The sequence below is a fragment of the Podarcis cretensis genome (assembly GCF_951804945.1).
Source record: "Podarcis cretensis genome assembly, chromosome: 6".
Lineage (NCBI taxonomy): Eukaryota > Metazoa > Chordata > Lepidosauria > Squamata > Lacertidae > Podarcis > Podarcis cretensis.
Genome location: NC_137175.1, coordinates 44,802,473 through 44,822,933, shown reverse-complemented (window position 1 = coordinate 44,822,933; position 20,461 = coordinate 44,802,473). Strand labels below are relative to the sequence as shown.

Below are 20,461 nucleotides of genomic sequence, written 5' to 3'. Positions count from 1 at the left end.
TCTGAGTAATTCTGAGGGGTCAAACAAAGAAATAATAAAAAAGTGACAAAAAAGTTATTTTTATAATGACGAGTTTTGCGGCTCCCAGTTTTTTTTTTCTTCGGAAACGGGTCCAAGTGGCTCTTTTTGTCTTAAAGGTTGCAGACCCCTGATCTAGTCCAACCCCATGCAGTGCATGAATCGTTTGCTCAACATGGGGGTCGAACCCAGGACTGAGATTAAGAGTCTCATGCTCTACCGACTGAGCTATGCTTTGTTTACAGTGTTTTATAGATTGTACAGATTAATGGTTGCAATGATTTGTTAATTATTCTATAGGATTTATGCTCTATGTGTGATGTTCTACTATGTTAAATCATAAAAAATTCCTTCCAGTAGCACCTTAGAGACCAACTTAGTTTTGTTATTGGTATGAGCTTTTGTGTGCATGCACACTTCTTTAGATACCAACACGGCTACCTGTTCAATCATGTTATTATTATTTATTGTTTGTAAGATTTTTTGGAATTCATTTCAATGAAAAGTGGCATAGAAATATAATAAAATTAAATCAGATTTTTACTTGCAAGTGGCAGTAAGTTTCCTTCTGAGTTGAAATAAGAACAGATGAACTGTTAACTGGTCGAAGTCTGCCCCCTTGTGGCAAAGAAATATTCAAAGAGTGGGAAAGACAGTGCTTCCGGACAGGGGCACCTGGATATTGCAAATGGGTTACTGGCACAATATTCCTTTTAATTCAATGGATTTTCCACAGAAAAGATAGATACAGATTAAATGAAAAAATACAGGCTGACATTTTGATGGATGCTGCAAAAATATAATATGCATGAGCAGTACCCATCCCAATATAAACACCTGTCTTGGGGCACCCAGAGAGCACATAAGTAATCCGAACTTAAAAATGGAAAGCGTAATACTGGTGGTCAGCAAAAGAGGTTTAAAGATTGTCTCAAGTCAAATCTAAAAAAAATGTAGCATACACACTGACAGTTGGGAAACACTGGCCTGCGAACGCTCCAGTTGGAGAACAGCCTTTACCAAAGGTGACATGGGCTTTGAAGACACTCAAACTCAGGATGGAAGGGAGAAACTTCCACACCGTGATCAACTCCTGCCTGGAAACCAATGTCCCCACTGTGGAAGGATGTGTGGATCCAGAATTGGCCTCCACAGTCACTCACGGACTCACTGTTAAAACTGTGTTTATGGAAGACAATCTTACTTGGCTACTAGTGATTGCTGAAGAAGAAGATAAGTGAACAGGGTGGCTACCACACTTGCCATTATTCTGGAACTGCCATCTTTTGTTCACTCCCTTTTATCCAGATGACACTGTTGCCAGCCTGCTGCATTCCAGCATTCTCTTCTGTTGCCCTCCCAACTTTTTTCAGGCCTGCTCTGAGGAGATCTATCCAAGAGAGCCCCAGCCCATTTAAAATAGTGGCAGTGCCAGGCTGTCTAATACAGACAAGCAACATGCTATCAAAACTTTTTGTGGGTCCTGTTCTTTAATTAGAAGCTTCCTCTAGGTGGCTTCTTCCATTAATCAGTACTCAGCTTGGCTGTGGCATTACTAATGAACGAGTCACACAGTGCAATCCTATATGTGTCTAAAGGTAAAGGGACCCCTGACCATTAGGTCCAGTCGTGATCGACTCTGTGGTTGCGGTGCTCATCTCGCTTTATTGGCCGAGGGAGCCGGCGTACAGCTTCTGGGTCATATGGCCAACATGACTAAGCCGCTTCTGGCGAACCAGAGCAGCGCACGGAAACGCCATTTACCTTCCCGCCAGAGCGGTACCTATTTATCTACTTGCACTTTGACGTGCTTTCGAACTGCTAGGTTGGCAGGAGCAGGGACCGAGCAACAGGAGCTCTTCTGATCGGCAAGCCCTAGGCTCTGTGGCTTAACCCACAGTGCCACTCGCGTCCCTTATATGTGTCTACCCAGAAATAAATTCTATTAAGCTGAATGGGACATACTCCCAAACAAGTGAAGATAGGATTTCAACCTCACTTCCTGCCCCAGATGGAATGCTAATCGGCCCAGGGTCCAACACTCTAACTACTACCCCACACTGGCTTTACTGAAAACAAATAATTCATCATCTAAGGCAGGCATCCCCAACCTGCAGCCCTCCAGATGTTTTGGCCTACAACTCCCATGATCCCTAGCTAACAGGACCAGTGATGATGGGAAAACATCTGGAGGGCCGAAGGTTGGGGATGCCTGATCTAAGGTTTACAGTCTAACAATCAAAATTCAAAACTATGACAGGAGGCAGAAGGAATAGTTCAAACAGGTTTTATACGATAACATACAAGGACGTTGTTGCCAATTACTGAATGCAGAGGCCACTGACAGGAGGGCCTGGCCAAAATTAAGGGGTAAATTTTTAGAAGCTTCTAAAAGAAAAAGAGTGCAGCACCATAATTTATTTGAGAAGGCAATTGATTCCAACAGGAAGGAGAAATAAAGATGCAAATAGGCAGATGAACTAGAGATTCAAGATTCTCCCAGACCCCTGTCCAAATATTAAAAAGGAAAATTACACCTATCTCCCTGGGGCAAGAGAGGTACAGTGTTATTCAGATTATTATTTTTAAATTCGTTTGACAACATCAGACGAGAGATGGAACTGTTGCCCCTCATTGCAACATTTCTCACAAATCTTTAGCAAAATCCATCTCTAAGCAATGCAACTGTAACCCCTCTTTAAAAACAATGTTAGATGTGTACATAATTATGTTTGATCTGGTGTGGCACCAACCAACTGGCCAGGTTTGATATCAGCAACATTCAGGAACTGATTGCAGAACCCTTTAAACATATATGCACCGTGTCTTTGAGATGGTGCCTGTAAATATAAATCACAGTCTAAGTTGGCATGCAAAATATATGTGGGTGGGGACATCATACTTTTCAAAATGGTTGCTTATGAAGTTTGCAGGTAAACACTGTGACTGACACAGATGCACCCATGCAATCACACACTTTGAACTCAGGATGTGGCTCCAGGAACCCAAGATGCAAAATATAAAACAGCACCAATATTGGAGGAATAATAGAATAACGAAAGCCAAAAAAGCAACACCAGTGGAAGGAAAAGCAAAACACCACAAACAGTAAAGCCAATAAATGCATGAGAAATGCCTATTCTAAAAGTCACATTTTGCTGTATGTTTAAAAGCCAGTTGATTTAAAAAATAAAACATATCATCTCAGACCAACCAGTAGTCAGATCTGTATTTGCTCTTTCAGGTCCTGAGTATTACCCACATTACTGTATATATCCCTTTGGATTTCAGCATAAAACATCTTATTTTAACCACCCCAACTTGTTTATAGCATCTGGAAGGCAACACGTTAGCAAGCCCTTAGGACATGAATTACTATTTTGTTGCTTTTTACATTTAAAGAAATGGAATCACTTCCTACCTCATAGCTGGCAACCAAGAACTCTTTTGATACAGATGTACATATATTTAAAAAGTAATCCAGCATTTCCTAAGTTTATATTTTCATGGTCATCCTCTTGGCTTCCATCACTACCAGGAAATCAGTGTTGACTGGAATAGGTGTTGCGCTTTAAATCAACACAGTATAAGACCTTTAATTTTTCTGAGTTATGACAGTTGTTTACATTTCTGCATTTCGGTGACGCCTTTTCTCTGCCACATGCATTGTACTTGAACAGGAAGTGGGGAGAGCAGAGGGGTTGTAGGAGGTGGGTTTCCTGTTGCACAGTCTGTAAAACACACGAGTTGATGCTCAGTGGAGTTTTGATCAAAACATCATCACCTTTGAAGAGAAAGTGAAGCTGAAGGGGAGGGGGGACCAAGTAGAAAAATTAATGCTGAAAAATTAAACAACACTACAACATTCCCAGTGTTTGGGAGACCTAGCCAAGAGGTGGAGGCTATTTATATACTAATGTTTTAAATATTATACACACCCACTGCAGAAACTCACAAATGGTTTGAGAGCCACCCATGCAGTCTGACAGCTTAGGAGCAATGGATATTGGAGACAATGCAGCAAAAGAGGTAAATGGATGGATGGACACCACAACGTTGTTGTTTTTGTTGAATAAGTTTGGATGATCAGCTCAAGAATTCAAACAGTTGCTTGCGTCATTGCTCCTGAACATGCATCCTCTTATTGGCAAGTGGTTTAGAGACGTCCAACTGTACAAGCCTAAGGGACTATGGGAGAGACTGACTATTCTTGGCGCTTGTTGTTGTTTAGTCGTTTAGTCGTGTCTGACTCTTCATGACCCCATGGACCAGAGCACGCCAGGCACTTATGTCTTCCACTTTCTCCTGCAGTTTGGTCAGACTCATGTTTGTAGCTTCGAGAACACTGTCCAACCATCTCGTCCATCCCTTCATGGATCACTGCCTTGCCGTGGCGAAGGGGCTTGAATAACTCGGAGAAGCTATGAGCTATGCCGTGCAGGGCCACCCAAGATGGACAGGTCATAGTGGAGAGTTTTGACCAAATGTGATCCACCTGGAGCAGGAACTGGCAAGCCACTCCAGTATTCCTGCCAAGAAAACTCTTGCCGCTTACATTTATATATAAGTAGCCACTGCCACTTATGTCAAAATTATATGAGTGAGTCTTTTGCCTGGCACGCTGGAAGCTGGGAGCTGAGGTGGCTCTGGTGCAGCAGCATTTTAACTGTTGCACCAATACACATGTCAGGGAATAGCACTAAAAGAGACACAGGAAATTTCAGGTCAGGCTACTGATCCATCCAGCTTGGTATCACTGACACTGACTGGAAGCAGCTATTATGGGTTTCAGGCAGGAATCTTTCCCAGCCCTACTACAGATGCCAGTTTTGAGACTGGGACCTTTTGCATACAAAGCATTTTCTCTCCACCAAGTTATGATTCTTCCCTTTCTGCTGTCACCTGTGAGTCCTTCTGCTCAGTTCTTTAAACTGATGTTTTCATGCATAAAGATGTGAAGAAAAGAAAACTTCTGGAAGTGCAGCTACTATTTAATCCCAATGTTAAAAGCCGCACATACCCAAATTCTCTGTTCTGTGCAACTATTAAAAGTACAGGAACCATGTCCACCTTTGGCTTGGATCACCCTATAAAGGTGCTCAACCCCAGTCAGACATTTTAATAGTCATGAGAGGTAGGCAGCAGTGTAGTGGCAGGATGATATACAAACATTCACTGCAGTGCTGAAAAGACCCCTGCTCAGACAGCTATACATGTGGAAGGCTTTCTTCCACACATTCAGTAACCTTGCTCTTCTTCCTGCATTTGGGAACCTACATTTCTGTGTTCCCGAACATAGAAGGATTCCTTATTTTTTTCTTTTTTAATAAGAATTTTTATTAAATTTTCACATTTTGTAAAGACAAACATACACACACATAGACAAAAACAACACATATGAAGTTTCATAACCTTACTTTCCTAACCCCCGTTCTTGACCTCCCCCCACCCCCCCTTCATACATCCTAATTCAATTAAATTAACTCAGCAAATTCATATCTCTCATCCTTTACATATTATTATTGTATATATATATTTTTAAAAAACCTTTTACTTGGCCAGATGTTACTTATCCAATTTTCTTATAAATATTAAAACCTTTTCTAAGGTCGACTCGAGTTCCTTCCACGAATTTCCCTTTTATCTTAAAAATAGATCATAACAATCAAACACAAAAGTCATAAGCATTTTTTTTAAAAAAAATTTCCCTTTCCCTCCCCCCCCCAGCCCCGGTTTCTGTCCCTTCCCAATGTCCCCACGTCCACAAAGACAGTTTTTAGCCTGGATTCCTCACATCTGAGGCCTTTAAGTCCCTGTCAGTCTCTCTTTGCCGGTTTTGTTGGTAGCCCTCCTCATTGGTCCTCGGGTCTCGAGGAAGTTCCAGCTCGGTCTCATCAGAATTTCTTCCATCCAAAGTACTTGACACCAGCTGCTGCAGAAGGTCAGCCAATCCATACTCGAAGATGAAGCCCCAGTCATATTTCTTGTTTCTTTTAAATTCAAATATTCCAAATGTTCCAGGGGCTTCCTCCCTCCTCTTTCGCGTCTTTCGCAGATTTGTAATCCAAGGGTCTTCTTCTTTGTATTCTAACAATGTAAGCTTGTGGTTGGTACTCTCCATCTGTACTGGCCCTTGTTCACTCTCCCCCTGTTCCAAAGTTATCTCTTCTGATTCAGCTGCAGATTTTTTCCCAGTCAAGTCCATTGTGCCTTCAGCAGAGTCACTTATTTTAGAGTTCAAGGTTATAAGTTGTTTACTCATAGCCGTAGTCTGCTCCTGCAGCTTTCCCACAAGAAAAAACATTCTTTCTAACTCTGCCTGTAATTTTCCATCTGCAGCCATTGTAATGTTTCAATGTTTCCCCTAGGGGGATTCTGGTTACTTAATAGTCTTTTCCCAATAGTCCTTTACCTTGTTATTTCCCTACTTTGTTTCCAACCACTTTAGTTCAAATTGTAGCAAATTAAGTCCAGAAAGGTGTTAAATAATAAAGTTTTTAACTTTCGCTGCCCGTTTGACAGCTCCTTTGACAGCTGTCAAACTCCTCGTTCCTTTTTCTCCAGCTCACATAGGGGACACTCCCGGGTCTGGGGAGGTTTAAACAAAAGCTTCTAAAATTCCACTCTTACTCTCCAGCACAAATCTTCTTCTGTCAAATTCGTGCAAATATTATCTTTTACAAAACACCAAAGAAAGAACTCTCCACCTTAGTTCTCCGATCCTTGCTTTAAATTTTCTGTAAGCAGGGGGGTGCGGACTTCCCTTTAGCACATCCCCCGATCATGCCGAATTCAAGGATAAAAATTTTAAAGTCCAAATTCCAATCTACTCACGGATTAATTAAAGTCCGAATTTCAGGGAAGAAAGTCAGCGGTCTCCGGCCATGGCTCGCGGCTTCGCTCCACTGCAGTAGCGGTCTACTCACAGCACCACGCCGCTCCCCGTACCCTCTCCGCAGCCTTTAAAAAGGCTCTTCGTGGGTCGGAGGGGCGCTTTAGGTGCCCGCCGAGTCACCAGGTCCGCAGGCTTCCGCGCCTGCGGTTTCTGAGGGTCCCCGCGTCGCCGTCGCGGTGAGACCCGTCTGCAACGGAGCCGATTCCCTCCGGAGCTCGGAGGGAATCCGCCATTAATCGGATCGCGCTAACCCGGAAGTCCCTAGAACGATTCCTTATGCTGCCTTAGACTACAGTGATACCTCGGGTTACAAACTCTTCAGGTTACAAACTCCACTAACCCAGAAGTAGTACCTCGGGTTAAGAACTTTACCTCAGGATGAGAACAGAAATCGTGTGGTGGTGGCACAGCGGCAGCAGGAGGCCCCATTAGCTAAAGTGGTACCTCAGGTTAAGAATGGTTTCAGGTTAAGAACGGACCTCTGGAACGAATTAGGTACATAACCAGAGGTACCACTGTATTGGTAAATCTAGCTCAGCAGTGTCTATAGAAGTTCCCTCAAAATGTGTAGAAAGGGCACCAACAATGAAATTATCACTCATGAACCAAATTAGTCTAGACACTACAGAAGAGATTAATTGCATCATTATTGTCTCCTAAAATTTTTGCTTCAGGCTCTCAGTAAATAAAAAAATATAAAAACGCAAGTGAACACAGTACATTTGTATCCCACAGTGGCAAAGAAGATGATTTGGGGAAAACTATGCTATGAAAGCAGTAGCCCTCTCCTGACATTTGCCTCCTCACAGCACCTCTTGCAACAGATACAGTACTTCATCATATACACCCTTTGAACCTGGGCATTCCATTTAGCTATATTGGCTAATAGCCATTAGCAGGCAAGACCTGCAACAAAATGTTGCAAGCCAGACATGATCCCTCATGGGATACTCTGTTCCATTCTCCTCCCCCAACTCATAACTGTTTTTGTGCACTTTACCTCTTCTGCTGTGCTGTTTGCATGGCTCCTAAACCCAACCATGCCTACAATATTAAGAGTGATAACTTTTACAGGAGTAGCTGCATGAGTTTGTTGCAGCAAAGAATACAGTGAAGTTCTGAGCCTCCTTCAGCACTAGCAGGTTTACTTCACTACTGTCTAATGTTATCCTGAGTTGCACAAAAAAACCAAAAAAAACAAAAAAGCACAAAAAACCAGGCTGCACATTTTAGATTTCTCTGCCCCCTTCCACCTACGTTCACAACCCCCCCCTTTTTTAAAAAAAATATTATTTGATTTTACAGATATAAATTGATAACGATACCAAATACATACCCGTGTATAGAGAATTCTCTGAATCTCGAGACTTCCCCCCCATCCCCTCTATGGGTCCTATTGCCAACATTTTCAACTGCATATCATTCCGTACTCTATATTTTATATCCATCCAAATTATCCATAATATTTGTCACATTACAAGTGAAATTAAAATCCTGCTAATGTTTTCATCTGCTTACAGTGGTCTCCTAAGAAAATCTTTGTTTACGACCCCTCTGAAGCGCCCGCACTCGGCCACGTGAGGGGGAAAACATTGCAGGCATCTGAGGCAAAGCTTTTATGGAGGCAAAGAAACCAAAACCCTCTTCGTTGTCATCCCTATTCAGGATCACTTTTGCTTCACCGTCTCAGAAACGTTTCGCTGGACCAGCCCTTAACCCTCTCGATCAATACTGTAGTAGTACAGTACCTGAGGGGAGCGCCACCGTGCCGCCTCACCGCGAACTACAACTCCCACCATGCTGTTCGTAGAGGCGCATGCGCGCATCCTCCCATGGATCCAAGATGGCGGACACGGGGACCGGCGGCTCTGGCAGCTCGGGCACGGTAAGGCTGGGGCTCCGGAGCTCTTTTTTTTGGGGGGGGGGCACGACCCAACTGCGGGCCCGCTCTGTGGTCACCAGGTGCCCGCCTCAGGCTCTCAGGACAGCGCGGGGCGGCGTCAGGACACCGAGGAAGGGGGAGGCGGGCGCCTCTTGATTTGCGGGGCGCCATTGCTTGCTGCCGATCACTTTCAGTCTGCTCTGGGTTTCGGGGGCAGCGCCTTTCCATTCCCTCTTCTGCGATTCTGCGCTTGCAGAAAGCCAGATAACGTTGCAAGCAGGTGGCCACCCAAAACATGCGCGCAAAAACACCGCTTTCTAAGATCACGAGAACTGTGCACGAATCTTGAGGTCACGTCTGAACACACGCGTCCCCCCCTAACTTCTTCCCCCTTTCCGGAAGCTGCCTAATACTGAACCATGCCATTTCTTCACCTTGCCTGCCCAGTACTATGTCTACCCAAGGCGGGGGTCGCTGGCGGAAGGGAAAGGCAATTCTGAAAGCTGCTGCTTGAGATCCTCTTTAACTGGAGAAATCAGGGATGTTGCTTTTGCACACCTGTTCCCATGAGTAAGCATGAGGCTAATTTCTTGCTAATTTTGCAAACTTGGAAAGTAGAGAGAGCACTGTCAGAAGTGGGACGTGAGAGCACATGTTGGACTTTGGGAGAAGGACCCATTTGAGACATGTTTAGCAGTAACTGAGGGTGGGACTCACGTAACGAACTCTGTTAGTGGAAGTGCAAGGGCCTTCTCCCCCCACCTACCCTACCCCCGGTGCTCCTGAAATTGGCTTGGGAAGCAGTCAGGAGAACCCCCAGAACAGTGGAGGGAGGATCATTCCATTTGCAAGCTGATACACTTGTGCAAATGGAACATTTATAATAGCACAGTGTTGAATTCCACCCAAAGTGGCGTTGTTGACAACTTCCGCATGCTCCTTATTTATGTGCTCCCTTTACTAATCACATCCTCCTTGGTTGGGTTTGGTTCCAGCAGCGATCAGGTGGCAAACACTCTTCAACCCCGGCAGATAACTACTATTTGGCTCGAAGGAGGACCCTTCAAGTGGTGGTTAGTTCGTTGCTGACAGAGGCTGGGTTTGAGAGCTCTGAGAAGGCTGCTGTGGAGACCATGACAGAGATGCTCCAGAGCTGTGAGTATCCCCAACTGTGTAATACTGAGAAACCTCCACTGCTAGTATTAGGCACATTAGTCTTAACCCTCCCCACCAGGGACAATAACAGACACAGGCATTTGCAATTTCTGCAGGAGGAGCTGACCAAAATGGGGGCTCTGCTTCTTCAGGAGTGGCTTGAAAGGGAGATGTTTGGCAGTACTTTCACCTTCTGTGTGGTGCTGCAACAGTTTTGGAGCTGCCATTTGACATGCTTGCCGTCAAGTAGACAGCATGACCCTGCATATCAGTTTCACTGCCAAAACTCTGTTTTGAGCAACTGAAGCCCTTTGGCGATTGCTTGACATTATGTAACAAATTAGGAGAACTGTGATCTTGATTTGCCTGACAGACCACTGGGAAACATAAGCTGTTTGGAATAGGAACGCATGGTGTTGCTTTGCTTTCATGTAGGTGTCCAAGTTTCATGTACGGTATTTTTTTCACATTGCTGTTTGTTTGGTGGTGGCAAGTAGCAAATGGCATCAAATATCTTTACCTTCACCCTTACTTCTGTTCTTAAAACCTAGAACAGGCTTCCTCAACCTCGGCCCTCCAGATGTTTTTGGCCTACAACTCCCATGATCCCTAGCTAGCAGGACCAGTAGTCAGGGATGATGGGAATTGTAGTCTCAAAACATTTGGAGGGCCGAGATTGAGGAAGCCTGACCTAGAATATGACACACACACCATTACCAATTCTTGTTTTATATATTCCTTACTATTTTCTTTGGGGGGAAAGGATTCATTTTCTAAAAAATCCTGAGCACTCCACAGTAGAATACTAGGTTTCTATTCCCCCCACTTCCTCTGCAATCTAAATTCTATGGATGGATGATGGTCTCTAGAAATTCAGCTTCCCTAAATTCAGAATAGTGCTAAAGTGAGCATGTGATGATATATCTTGACTCTCAGTTCTGTGGTGATTTTTGCTTTGCCAGACATTTCAGAAATTGGGAGGAGTGCCAAATCTTTCTGTGAACATACTGCGAGGACTCAGCCGACCCTTTCAGATATTGTCGTCACCTTAGTTGAAATGGGTGAGTGTCAGGATTACATGGTACAGGCATGGCAGTTGCGGGGAGGTCAGAAGGGATTGTGTAAGTGTAGTCATTGAGCAGATACAGCTATTACTCCTACAGTGGATGTACCATTGATTGGATGCTTGATCCATTGAGCATGAAAGATGGGTTGCCATCCTTTGGGAATCTTTGGGAAGGATACCAGAGTCCTACTGCCCAATCCCTTTTCCTGCTATTGAAGCTCCATGTCACCTCTTTGTGCAGAGGAAAGTTCAATCCATCCACCACGTCATCTTCCTCCTTACTGTGGATGGCGTACCTCCATTCGGCCCATTCGGTGTTTTAGGCACTCATTCATTCATTTGAATATATATTCAAGTAAACCTATCTGCTATTCTGTTTGGATCCCTCTAGAATCAGAGAAGGGAGAGCAAATGCTGGTGAATTAATTAGTACTTCCCTCCCCACATAGTGTAGCCATAGTGCCAGGGCTTCAGTGGTGGATGAGTTAAGATCGCATTGTGGATTGGCTTGCTAGAATGACTTTTCCTTTCTTTTGTTTTAGGCTTCTTTGCTTTCTTCTGTTTCAGGCTTTAATGTGGAAACACTCCCTGCATACGCCAAACGGTCCCAGCGGATGGTGATCACTGCCCGTATGTGAGCTCTTGCATGCATTTTATTTTATTCATACTTAACTTTATATGTCATATTCTCAGGAGGGAAAGGAGTGGTTTCTACAGCAGACTCATTCAGTTGGAGAAGCAGTTCACTATTTTTCAATTTAGGCTCTGTGGATCCCTTTAAGATGTTCTTGTTGGCTTTTATCACAGACTGAAACTCAGCTTTATTTAGTATTCTGCCAATTGTATGTTGCATGGCTGCTGAAGCTATTGCATGATCATTATTTCATTAAATATTTCTTAAGAAGCACATCTAAGGCTGCAGTTTTAAGCAGACTTAGCTGGGGAGTAGGCTCTGTTGAATTATGCGGAACTTGATTCTAAATAAATGTGTTGCGTGTGACTTGGGCCTTGAATGAGAACGAAATAACTTAAGGCTTCTTCATACTTTTGCAGAGTCTTAATATTTTTTAGTTACGCCATATCTGTAGGTAAATATATGCTGAAACAGAGTTCCAGTGACTGAAGTGAAATTTTGGCTGCAGTGCTATAAGCACACACATTTGGTTTCAGTGAAATGTTTAAGGCTTTAAGGGCCAGAGACCAAAAGTGAGGGAAGCAGTTGATGTCACTCTTACCTTTGTTCAGTAGGCTGCATTCCAGGCACACAGATGCCAGAGGTTTCTACATACACAAACACTTCACACATCTCTCCTATTCCATCCAGGCAAGCAAGAGGCATTCTTGCAGCTCAAGGACACAATCCAGCCAGGCAAAAGCACTTGAGGAGAGTGCAGAGCTGAGCCAATGAGGGGGGTGGTTTGAGGAGAGTGTGCATAGCCTGGACTGAGTCCCAAGAGCCTCCTGTACAAATTTGGAGGGCTCCAGGCCTGAAGTTCCCCATTCCTGCCTGAGGAGTGCAGGCATAGGCAGAAAAAAGTTTGCCTAGCTCTGGCCTAAATAGCTTTGTTATATCGGTTGTGCTAAGTTGAACAGAGATTGCCTCCCTCTTAAACTCGGCTGATACCACTGAGGCAGAGGCTGCCATGACTGAAATTCTCTTTCCAATTGCAGCACCTGTAACAAATCAGCCCGTGACTCCAAAAGCTCTGACAGCAGGACAGAACAAGCCTCACCCATCCCATATCCCTGGTCACTTCCCAGAGTTTCCGGATCCTCACACTTACATCAAGACACCAGTAAGTAGGCCTGCCTTGCTTAAAAAAACTGACCAGAGATGGTAGACAAGTTTTTGGGAGACACTTTCAGCCTTTGGGGATGACCAGTGTTTTAAGTGCACTGAGCTATTCCTTTTCCGTTATTTCTGAAAATGGTCCTAAATAAGAGGATTTGGTTGTCTACTGGATAGATGTCAACTTAACTGCACAGGAGTGGCTGGATTGTCACCAGTGACTCTAAGCAATACAGATTCGAAGTCTGTGTATAGTCATTGTCGCTTCCCTCTCTTTGCCTTACAGACGTACCGGGAGCCTGTGTCGGATTATCAGATCCTGCGGGAAAAGGCTGCTTCTCAGAGACGGGATGTTGAAAGAGCTCTGACACGCTTCATGGCAAAGACAGGAGAGACACAAAGTCTTTTCAAGGATGATGTCAGCACCTTCCCTTGTAAGACAATCAATCCAGTGGCAGGGCACATTGTTTCAAGTAAGATGCTGTGTGTCTAGCACAGCCTTCATCCACTTAGCCCCCTCCAGATGTTTTGGAGGGCCAGCAGGGACATTGTGGTCCAAAACATCTCACGGGCACCATGTTGGCCTTTGGGCTGTCCTATATTGTAAATGAACCCTCCTCAAATGAGCTGCATTTGCAATAAGGCAAATTACAAATATGAAGTATGACATTGTTGTAACTTTGCCAAAAACTTCTACATAGCTACCACAGATGGTGACATCTTTACCTGTAGGCTGGTGGTGGTGACAGGTTTACGGTATAACTTTTTCCTTGACCTTGAAAGCTTGCATAGTAGGAAATAAATCTCAATGGTCCATGGCTTTCTTTGAGTTTTCTCTCACTTCCAACCTTTTAGGCCGGACACCTGAGAGATGGATCTCAGTATCTGAGATCATGTCTTCTTCCTTCTTTATCCCTAGTGATAGCCGCCAGGCCTTTTTCAATACCCTACTTGACAGCTCTGCTTCCTTCTGAATTGGAGATGCAGCAGATGGAGGAGACGGATTCATCCGAACAAGATGATCAGACAGACACAGAGAACCTCCCCTTGCACGTGAGCACGGTAGAGCCTAGAGACTCGGTTCGATTCAGCGTGACGTTGGCTTCAGATTCCTGGAAACACTGTATTAAACGGTCACTTAAGTGCAAATGAGATGTTGCAAGTGGCATTTGTTGGGCAAATACATTTTATGTACATAGTTCTGGCTGCAGAATATGCTTGGGGCAGAAGGCAAGTGTGGGCTTCTCCTGTGAAATGCACTCCCTTCTCAGCAAATGTTCGCATCCATAGAAGGCTATGAAGCTTTGCATGGGGTGGTATGGGGAGAAGAGGAGCCATGTCCTTGTTGATGGAGCAATTAGGCCAATGCCTCACCCCAATTCAGTTGCTCATCATCGGTGGTAGGAACAGAACATGGATGGGATAAATATAGTGGGGTGGTGCATGTATCCCCTTGCCCCGAACCCTCGCTGTGATCCCTTGTTCAGGATAACGCCTGAATCTTCAAAGTTTAGGAAAATTCATTTTGAATTCCATAACACATTTTTGTTGCCTGCCAGCAGAGGGCACCCAACTCTTCTGTGTGCCAGCGTTGATCGCTCGCTGGTTTGTCTCCTGCATGTCCTTGTTGCTTTCTGCCTTGCTTGTTCTTGGGTGTGCTGATTTGCCAGCTGAGACCCTGACATTGTTCACATCTTGTCTTACCTGCCAGGATGACCCAGGAGCTGAGAAAGAGAATGCATCGGTATTACAGCACAACACCTCGCTTTCTGGCAGCCGGAATGGAGATGAGAACTTGATAGACAATCCCTATCTTCGCCCAGTGAAGAAGCCCAAAATCCGCAGGAAGAAGTGATCTGTGGCAAGATGATGGGTGGGATAGGAGGAAGCTTTTGGACCTCCTGTGGTCCTTGCAACTGCTGAGATGTGGCATAGGAAAGGCAGAAAGATGCTGCTGGTTGAGGGCCAAATGGAAAAGCAGTCTCTCTGGTTCAGGTCCTTTTCTCCCCAACAGTTTGTTATATAACTTAAGGTGAAGTCTGAAATGCTCACCTAGAAACATGGAAATCTATCTGTCTCTTCCAGGGAACAGCATGCTGCAGCTTGCAGTACCTACAGCATCTCTTGCCATTCTCAAGTGTACCTTCTTTTTTTGAGGACTGCAGACAGATTAGCAGGAAATGCAAAATACTTCCTCACATTTTGCCAGGTCTCCTGGAACTTCAGAAGGAGAATCATCTCTCATCTCTGCTTGCCTTTCATATGTGCTACTCATCCTGGGATTTATGCCACATCACCTTGCTAAATATGGCATGTTTGGATGAGGGGTAGCCAAGGGCCTCAGCTGGATATTCACTGTTGTGCCTTTGCAAAAGACAAGGCTGTTCAGAACCACACAATTTCTAAAGTCTGTGTGCTTGGAGCTGAGGGTTTGGTCTGATCTTATCTCTGGTTTGAATTGTCGGGAGAGCTGAGCAGAGAAATTTGATGGTGACAGAGCAAGAAGAGAAACATCCCAGCAGATTTGCAATGCTTGACAGCACAAGACAACTCACTTTTTATAAGTGCATATTGATTGCAGATCTTGTTTTCACCTGGATGAGAGAGCTCTTTGTTTTGAATCATATTGCCTGCGTATTGGCTTAGAGTCTTAGGTTTATATTCTCCTTGGCAATACAGCAGCAGTTTTTCTACCTTCCTCTGGTCTCCAAGTAATGTTGACAAAGGCTGTATTTCTGTCTGTGATAGGAGACAGGGAAAAATATGCCACCCAGAATGCAATTATAAGCTGTCCACCCTGCTTGATGTTGATGGCTGGGTGTGTGTGTGTGTGGGTGTGTGTTAGGAATGTGCATGGTTGCCTGTACTTCAGTCTCCCATCAGCAGAGAGAAGCGAGAAACTACTCTCTTCCCCCAACACCTTCCACCCTGGCCAGCATGTGCCAGCAAGGCCTGGGATGTAGCAGTAGATTCCCTGCATCACTCCCTGACCCCATCTTCAAGTGCCCATGCTATTTGTATTATATGCCTATCAGTACACTTTCCTAAAATACTTGATTTAAAAGGAAAAAAGAAAAAGACCACACCTTGCTTTTTCTTCTTCAAAGTTTCTGATTACCTTTTGGGAATTTAGTTTTACATCATCCGCTTCTGGAAGGAAATAAAGAACAGTGAGATTGCCTAAAGAAACCTGGTTCAGATGTCACATCCTGATTGTCCAGGCTATGGTTTGAAGAGCTGAGAGTATGCTGCAGCTCTTACTCTCAGTCTTAACCCCTCAGGTGCCTCTATTTCTTTGTTTCCTCTAACCATAGTTTTACATGACGTCTCAGTCAGGTAGACTGTGGTTAGCACTAACCTCCAAAACATGATTTGAAACAGTTGTTTGGATGCACTCCTGGTTAGCTATAGCAGTTGTTTGGAAGATAGTCTTAATTGGTTTGTGCTAGTTGGTTGTGCTAGTTGGTCTTGGGTGATAACTTTACTATTCTGTTTGGTGAGTAACAATTCAAATTAGCATCAATCCACTTTAACCACAGCAACACTAATAAGAAGGGCTTCCAAAATGTGAAGTTGAACACGAACTGCAAATTATGCCATGTAAAAACAGAATTGTGCTGTAGCTTTGTAGCTTCACAATGGGCCCATTTGGAAATACTCGGAGCTCAGTTAATACCCTGTTATGCTTTGTTTGCAGCACCTCTCTAGTGCAAGTGCAAATTACAGCAGCTGCTCTCTAAATCTCTGTATACATCTGCTCTGCATTGCTCATACCTGTGGAAAATACTAGTTTAATAGCACTATCTCTTCATCTACCCAGTTAAGTAAGCTGGTAACAAAATTCCTCTGCTGATTTGCCATATAATTCAATGCTCTTCTAGCTCATTAAGAGACATTAGAAAGTCATGGTGCCCTTTAAATGTGTAGAGTTGCCCCAAATGATCAGCTATTTTCCTCTAGGTCCTTTTAGTTGTTGGACTAGAGTGTTCACCATCTCTGACCACTGGCCATGATGGCTGGGGCTGATGGGAGTTGGAATCCCAGCAGTATGTGGAGGGCTCCCCACGACTCTGTAGGTGCAGAGTCAGCGAAAGGAAGGCTCCAGCATTAAAGAACTGGTTGGTGTGGAAGGGAAATAAACTTAGCAGAGTTTCTTTTCAAAATATCCCAAGAGCTTGCACTTATTAAACAGTCATTTTTGCTATAGCCTTCATTCCATAATATCCAAGCAGCTTTTATTGATATCTCATTCCCTTTCCTTCAGTGTAGCCTGTGAGGCTAAATGGATTCACAGATTTTGGCGAGTGTAACATTTGCTGTCTGTTGGTGCTGTGAATCTTTCTATTGATGGGATGAACAAACTCTGGTGCTCCAGATATTGGCCCCTCAACTTCCATCAGCCTTATGGTGAGGAATGATGAGTGTTGTAGTCCAAAAACATTGAGGACCACAGGTTCTAGAAGATAAGCTGCATTGCTTTCCCCTGCCATTTAAAAAAAAAAAGGAAAGGAAAGTCTTTCACATATCAAATTATTCTGTCCATGGCAATCTTGGGGAAAAACTGTTGTTATCCATTTTCATTTGCCAAAAAACTCTTTCACTGTCAATTCTGCTGATATACTTGTATGTACAAATGTAAATAAAGACAGTTGTATATTTATACATTTATATATTTTTGGTCACTGGTTAGGTTTTTGGGCGATTTAAAATGTTAGCCAAATATACACAAATAGTGAAAATAGTTTATTTTTTCAGTTCATAATAAAATGGTGCCTGCATAAGTCAAACTGAGTCTTTGTTTTATATGACTGGTCTTGCATGGGAACTGATTGTCCATTCTCCTTGAATCTCATAGACATCTGCTACCTCTCCATAGCATTGAGGAACGCACGACTAGCTTTTAAACTTTTCCTGTGTAGCAGCATCTAAATTTGAGCCCTCGACTGATGTCAGTACTTTTTCACATTCTGTCCTGCTCCCCCCCCCCGAAAGCATGTAGCATTTCAAAGTAGCATCTCCTTCAAAGAGTAGGGAGAGGACATAACAGGTTAAAGCCTATGAAATGGTCCAGTAGGAAAGAGATTCTTAGTTGAGTTGCAGAATAACAAGCTCCAGAACCTAGTAAAGAAACTTAATATGACAACCAATTGGCCGAAATACTCTGAGATCTTAGAACAAGAAGGTGGTGAATTTAAATTACAAAGTTATGAGAAAATAAAGTCCAAGGTACGAGATTGGCTCCATTATTTTCAAATAATGGAGGCTTTCAAACAAGACAGGAAAATTGGTTTCCAGGTGGAGAAATCGAAATTGGAAACAGAATTGTTAGAACCCAATACTAAGAATTTATCAAGAATGTACAACTTGCTGTTGAAGTGGAATACAATAGATGAGACAGTGAAGTCTGCTATGGTTAAATGGGCACAGGACATAGGTCATGACATTATGTTTGCTGACTGGGAGCAGTTATGGACCACATTAAATTCACGGCATGCAATGCCTTACGAGAAAACATTATGAAAATGATCTATAGGTGGTACATGACCCCAGTCAAGCTTGCGAAGATTTATCATTTGCCCAATAATAAATGCTGGAAATGTAAAGAGACTGAGGGTACCTTTTTCCACCTCTGGTGGACCTGCCCAAAGATTAAGGCCTTCTGGGAAATGATTTATAATGAAATTAAGAAAGTGCTTAAGTGCACCTTTAACAAGAAACCAGAGGCATTTCTCTTGGGTATGGTCGGCCAGTTGGTGCCGAAGAAGGATAAGAATTTCTTTTTGTACGCTACTACGGCAGCAAGGATCCTTCTAGCAAAGTATTGGAAGACACAAGAGCTACCCACGCTGGAGGAATGGCAGGCGAAAGTGATTGACTTTATGGGACTGGCAGAAATGACCGGCAGAATCCGCGACCAAGAGAAAGAGACTGTGGAAGAAGATTGGAAGAAATTTAAGACGTATCTTAAGAATTATTATAAAACTGAGGAGTGTTAAAATGCTGAGGGAAAAGAAGATGTAGAATTGCAGCGATAATTGGGTTTAAAATTAAGGGTGGAATAGAGAAAGAGGATAAATTTATATTTAATTGGGCAAGATAGGTTGCTGAATAATGGTACTAAATTAAGGATGCAAAAAGGGAAAGGTATGGGGAAGTCCGGGAAAAGAGGGTTATGAAAATAAGGTTATGAAAACATGAGTTTTTTTTGTTTGTCTGTTTCTTTTGTTGTTTTTTGTTTCTGTTAAAAAATTGGAAATTAATAAAAATCTTTTATAAAAAAAAAAAAAAAAACAAGCTCCAGAACCTGTCTTAACAATGACAATACAAAGTGGGTGTCTAATGCAAAATCAAAGAATGTTGGCTTATCTAGCTAATATTATGCTTCAAATAGAGGCAATTAAAGATTAAACTCTAAACAGATTAATTCTTGCAAAAAAATTAAATGTGACTGGTTTTAGGTTGTCCCAAATTACTGACACTGAAAGTAGTGGAATTTATTTTTATGAATCAATAGCTTGTGTTCAACATAAACCATAGTGTTTAGTAGACCTATTGAAATACGTTGCTAGTCATGACTGACTTAACTAGAGATGAAAGAAGGAGCGATGGCAGATTTTGCTTGTAAGCCCAAAATGAAATGGTGCCATAGAAATAATGTAATCGCATTTGTCTGCATGCACCTGTATGCAGGTGCACCTCTTGGTAGCAGGAGGTGTGATCCCAGGGTTTGAGAAGGTGGAGCTCACTTCACCCATTTCTATTGGAGCTGTTGACTTCTAGGTGCAGGTTAATGACTTTGAGACCTTGGGACCTTGACCGACTAAGATAGAGAGTACCAGTAGCTTCAAGGCTGATAAGCCTGCGTTTATGTAACCATTTTGTTGGTTCTCCTCATATCTCAATAGTCAATGTAACACTTGATTTTGAGAAGCAGAAAGAAAATGGACTCCCCTGGCATTTTCATAATCACCACCATCATTCTTTATTTAAAGTTCTGTCTTACCTTTCTCCCAAAGGAGCCCTAAGTGTCGAACAACAAAACAGCAAAACAATGCAATAGCAAATTTAAAGCCAAATATCCTCACAGCTGATTTCAAGGATTTCTTGGAACAGTTTATTTTAACCATCAAATTTATTGGTAAACAGGAATGTTTTACCCCTCAATATTAGCAGGCATTCCACAAATGGGGACCCACCCTCCATGTTATGGATAAGAACCATAGCTAGTAAAGGTAAAGAGACCCCTGACCGTTAAGTCCAGTCACGGACGACTCTGGGGTTGTGGCACTCGTCTCGCTTTACTGGCTGAGGAAGCTGGCGTTGACTGCAGACCGCTTCCGGGTTATGTGGCCAGCATGACTAAGCTGCTTCTGGCAAACCAGAGCAGCGCACAGAAATGCTGTTTACCTTCCCGCTGGAGCGGTACCTATTTATCTACTTGCACTCTGACGTGCTTTCGAACTGCTAGGTTGGCAGGAGCAGGAACTGAGCAACGGGGGCCCACCTCATCGCGGGGATTCAAACCGCTGACTTTCTGATTGGCAAGCCCTAGGCTCTCTGGTTTAGACCACAGCGTCACCCGTGTCCCTTGCTAGTCTTACTCAAAAGACAAGCTGCGGTTTCTGAAGCTTGGAATAATTGCTCATGAATCCACTG

General features: G+C 43.4%; 2 protein-coding genes across 6 annotated transcripts in view; one reads left to right on the top strand and one right to left on the bottom strand.

The window, feature by feature from the left end:
• CCND3 (cyclin D3) overlaps positions 1–3,734 on the bottom strand; it is a 73,462-nt gene extending 69,728 nt beyond the window's left edge. Inside the window, exon 1 of the mRNA XM_079980932.1 lies at positions 3,440–3,734. Coding sequence (XP_079837058.1) covers positions 3,440–3,505 — 66 coding nt within the window. The 5' untranslated portion in view covers positions 3,506–3,734. The remainder of the gene's footprint in view (positions 1–3,439) is intronic.
• Positions 3,735–8,729: 4,995 nt separating this feature from the next.
• Positions 8,730–17,272, top strand: TAF8 (TATA-box binding protein associated factor 8; the record flags this gene model as incomplete). Of its 5 annotated transcripts, none has more annotated exons than XM_079980836.1 (8): positions 8,730–8,798; positions 9,794–9,950; positions 10,913–11,011; positions 11,584–11,646; positions 12,688–12,812; positions 13,092–13,239; positions 13,725–13,858; positions 14,517–17,272. In XM_079980836.1, 8 exons carry the CDS (start codon positions 8,730–8,732, stop codon positions 14,658–14,660), a joined length of 939 nt encoding a protein of 312 aa, XP_079836962.1. In that variant the 3' UTR covers positions 14,661–17,272. The 5 variants fall into 5 exon arrangements, with proteins under 5 accessions (XP_079836962.1, XP_079836961.1, XP_079836960.1 ...); XM_079980835.1 differs by having other exon boundaries at positions 13,725–13,867; XM_079980834.1 differs by having other exon boundaries at positions 9,791–9,950; positions 13,725–13,867.
• Positions 17,273–20,461: the final 3,189 nt, after the last annotated feature.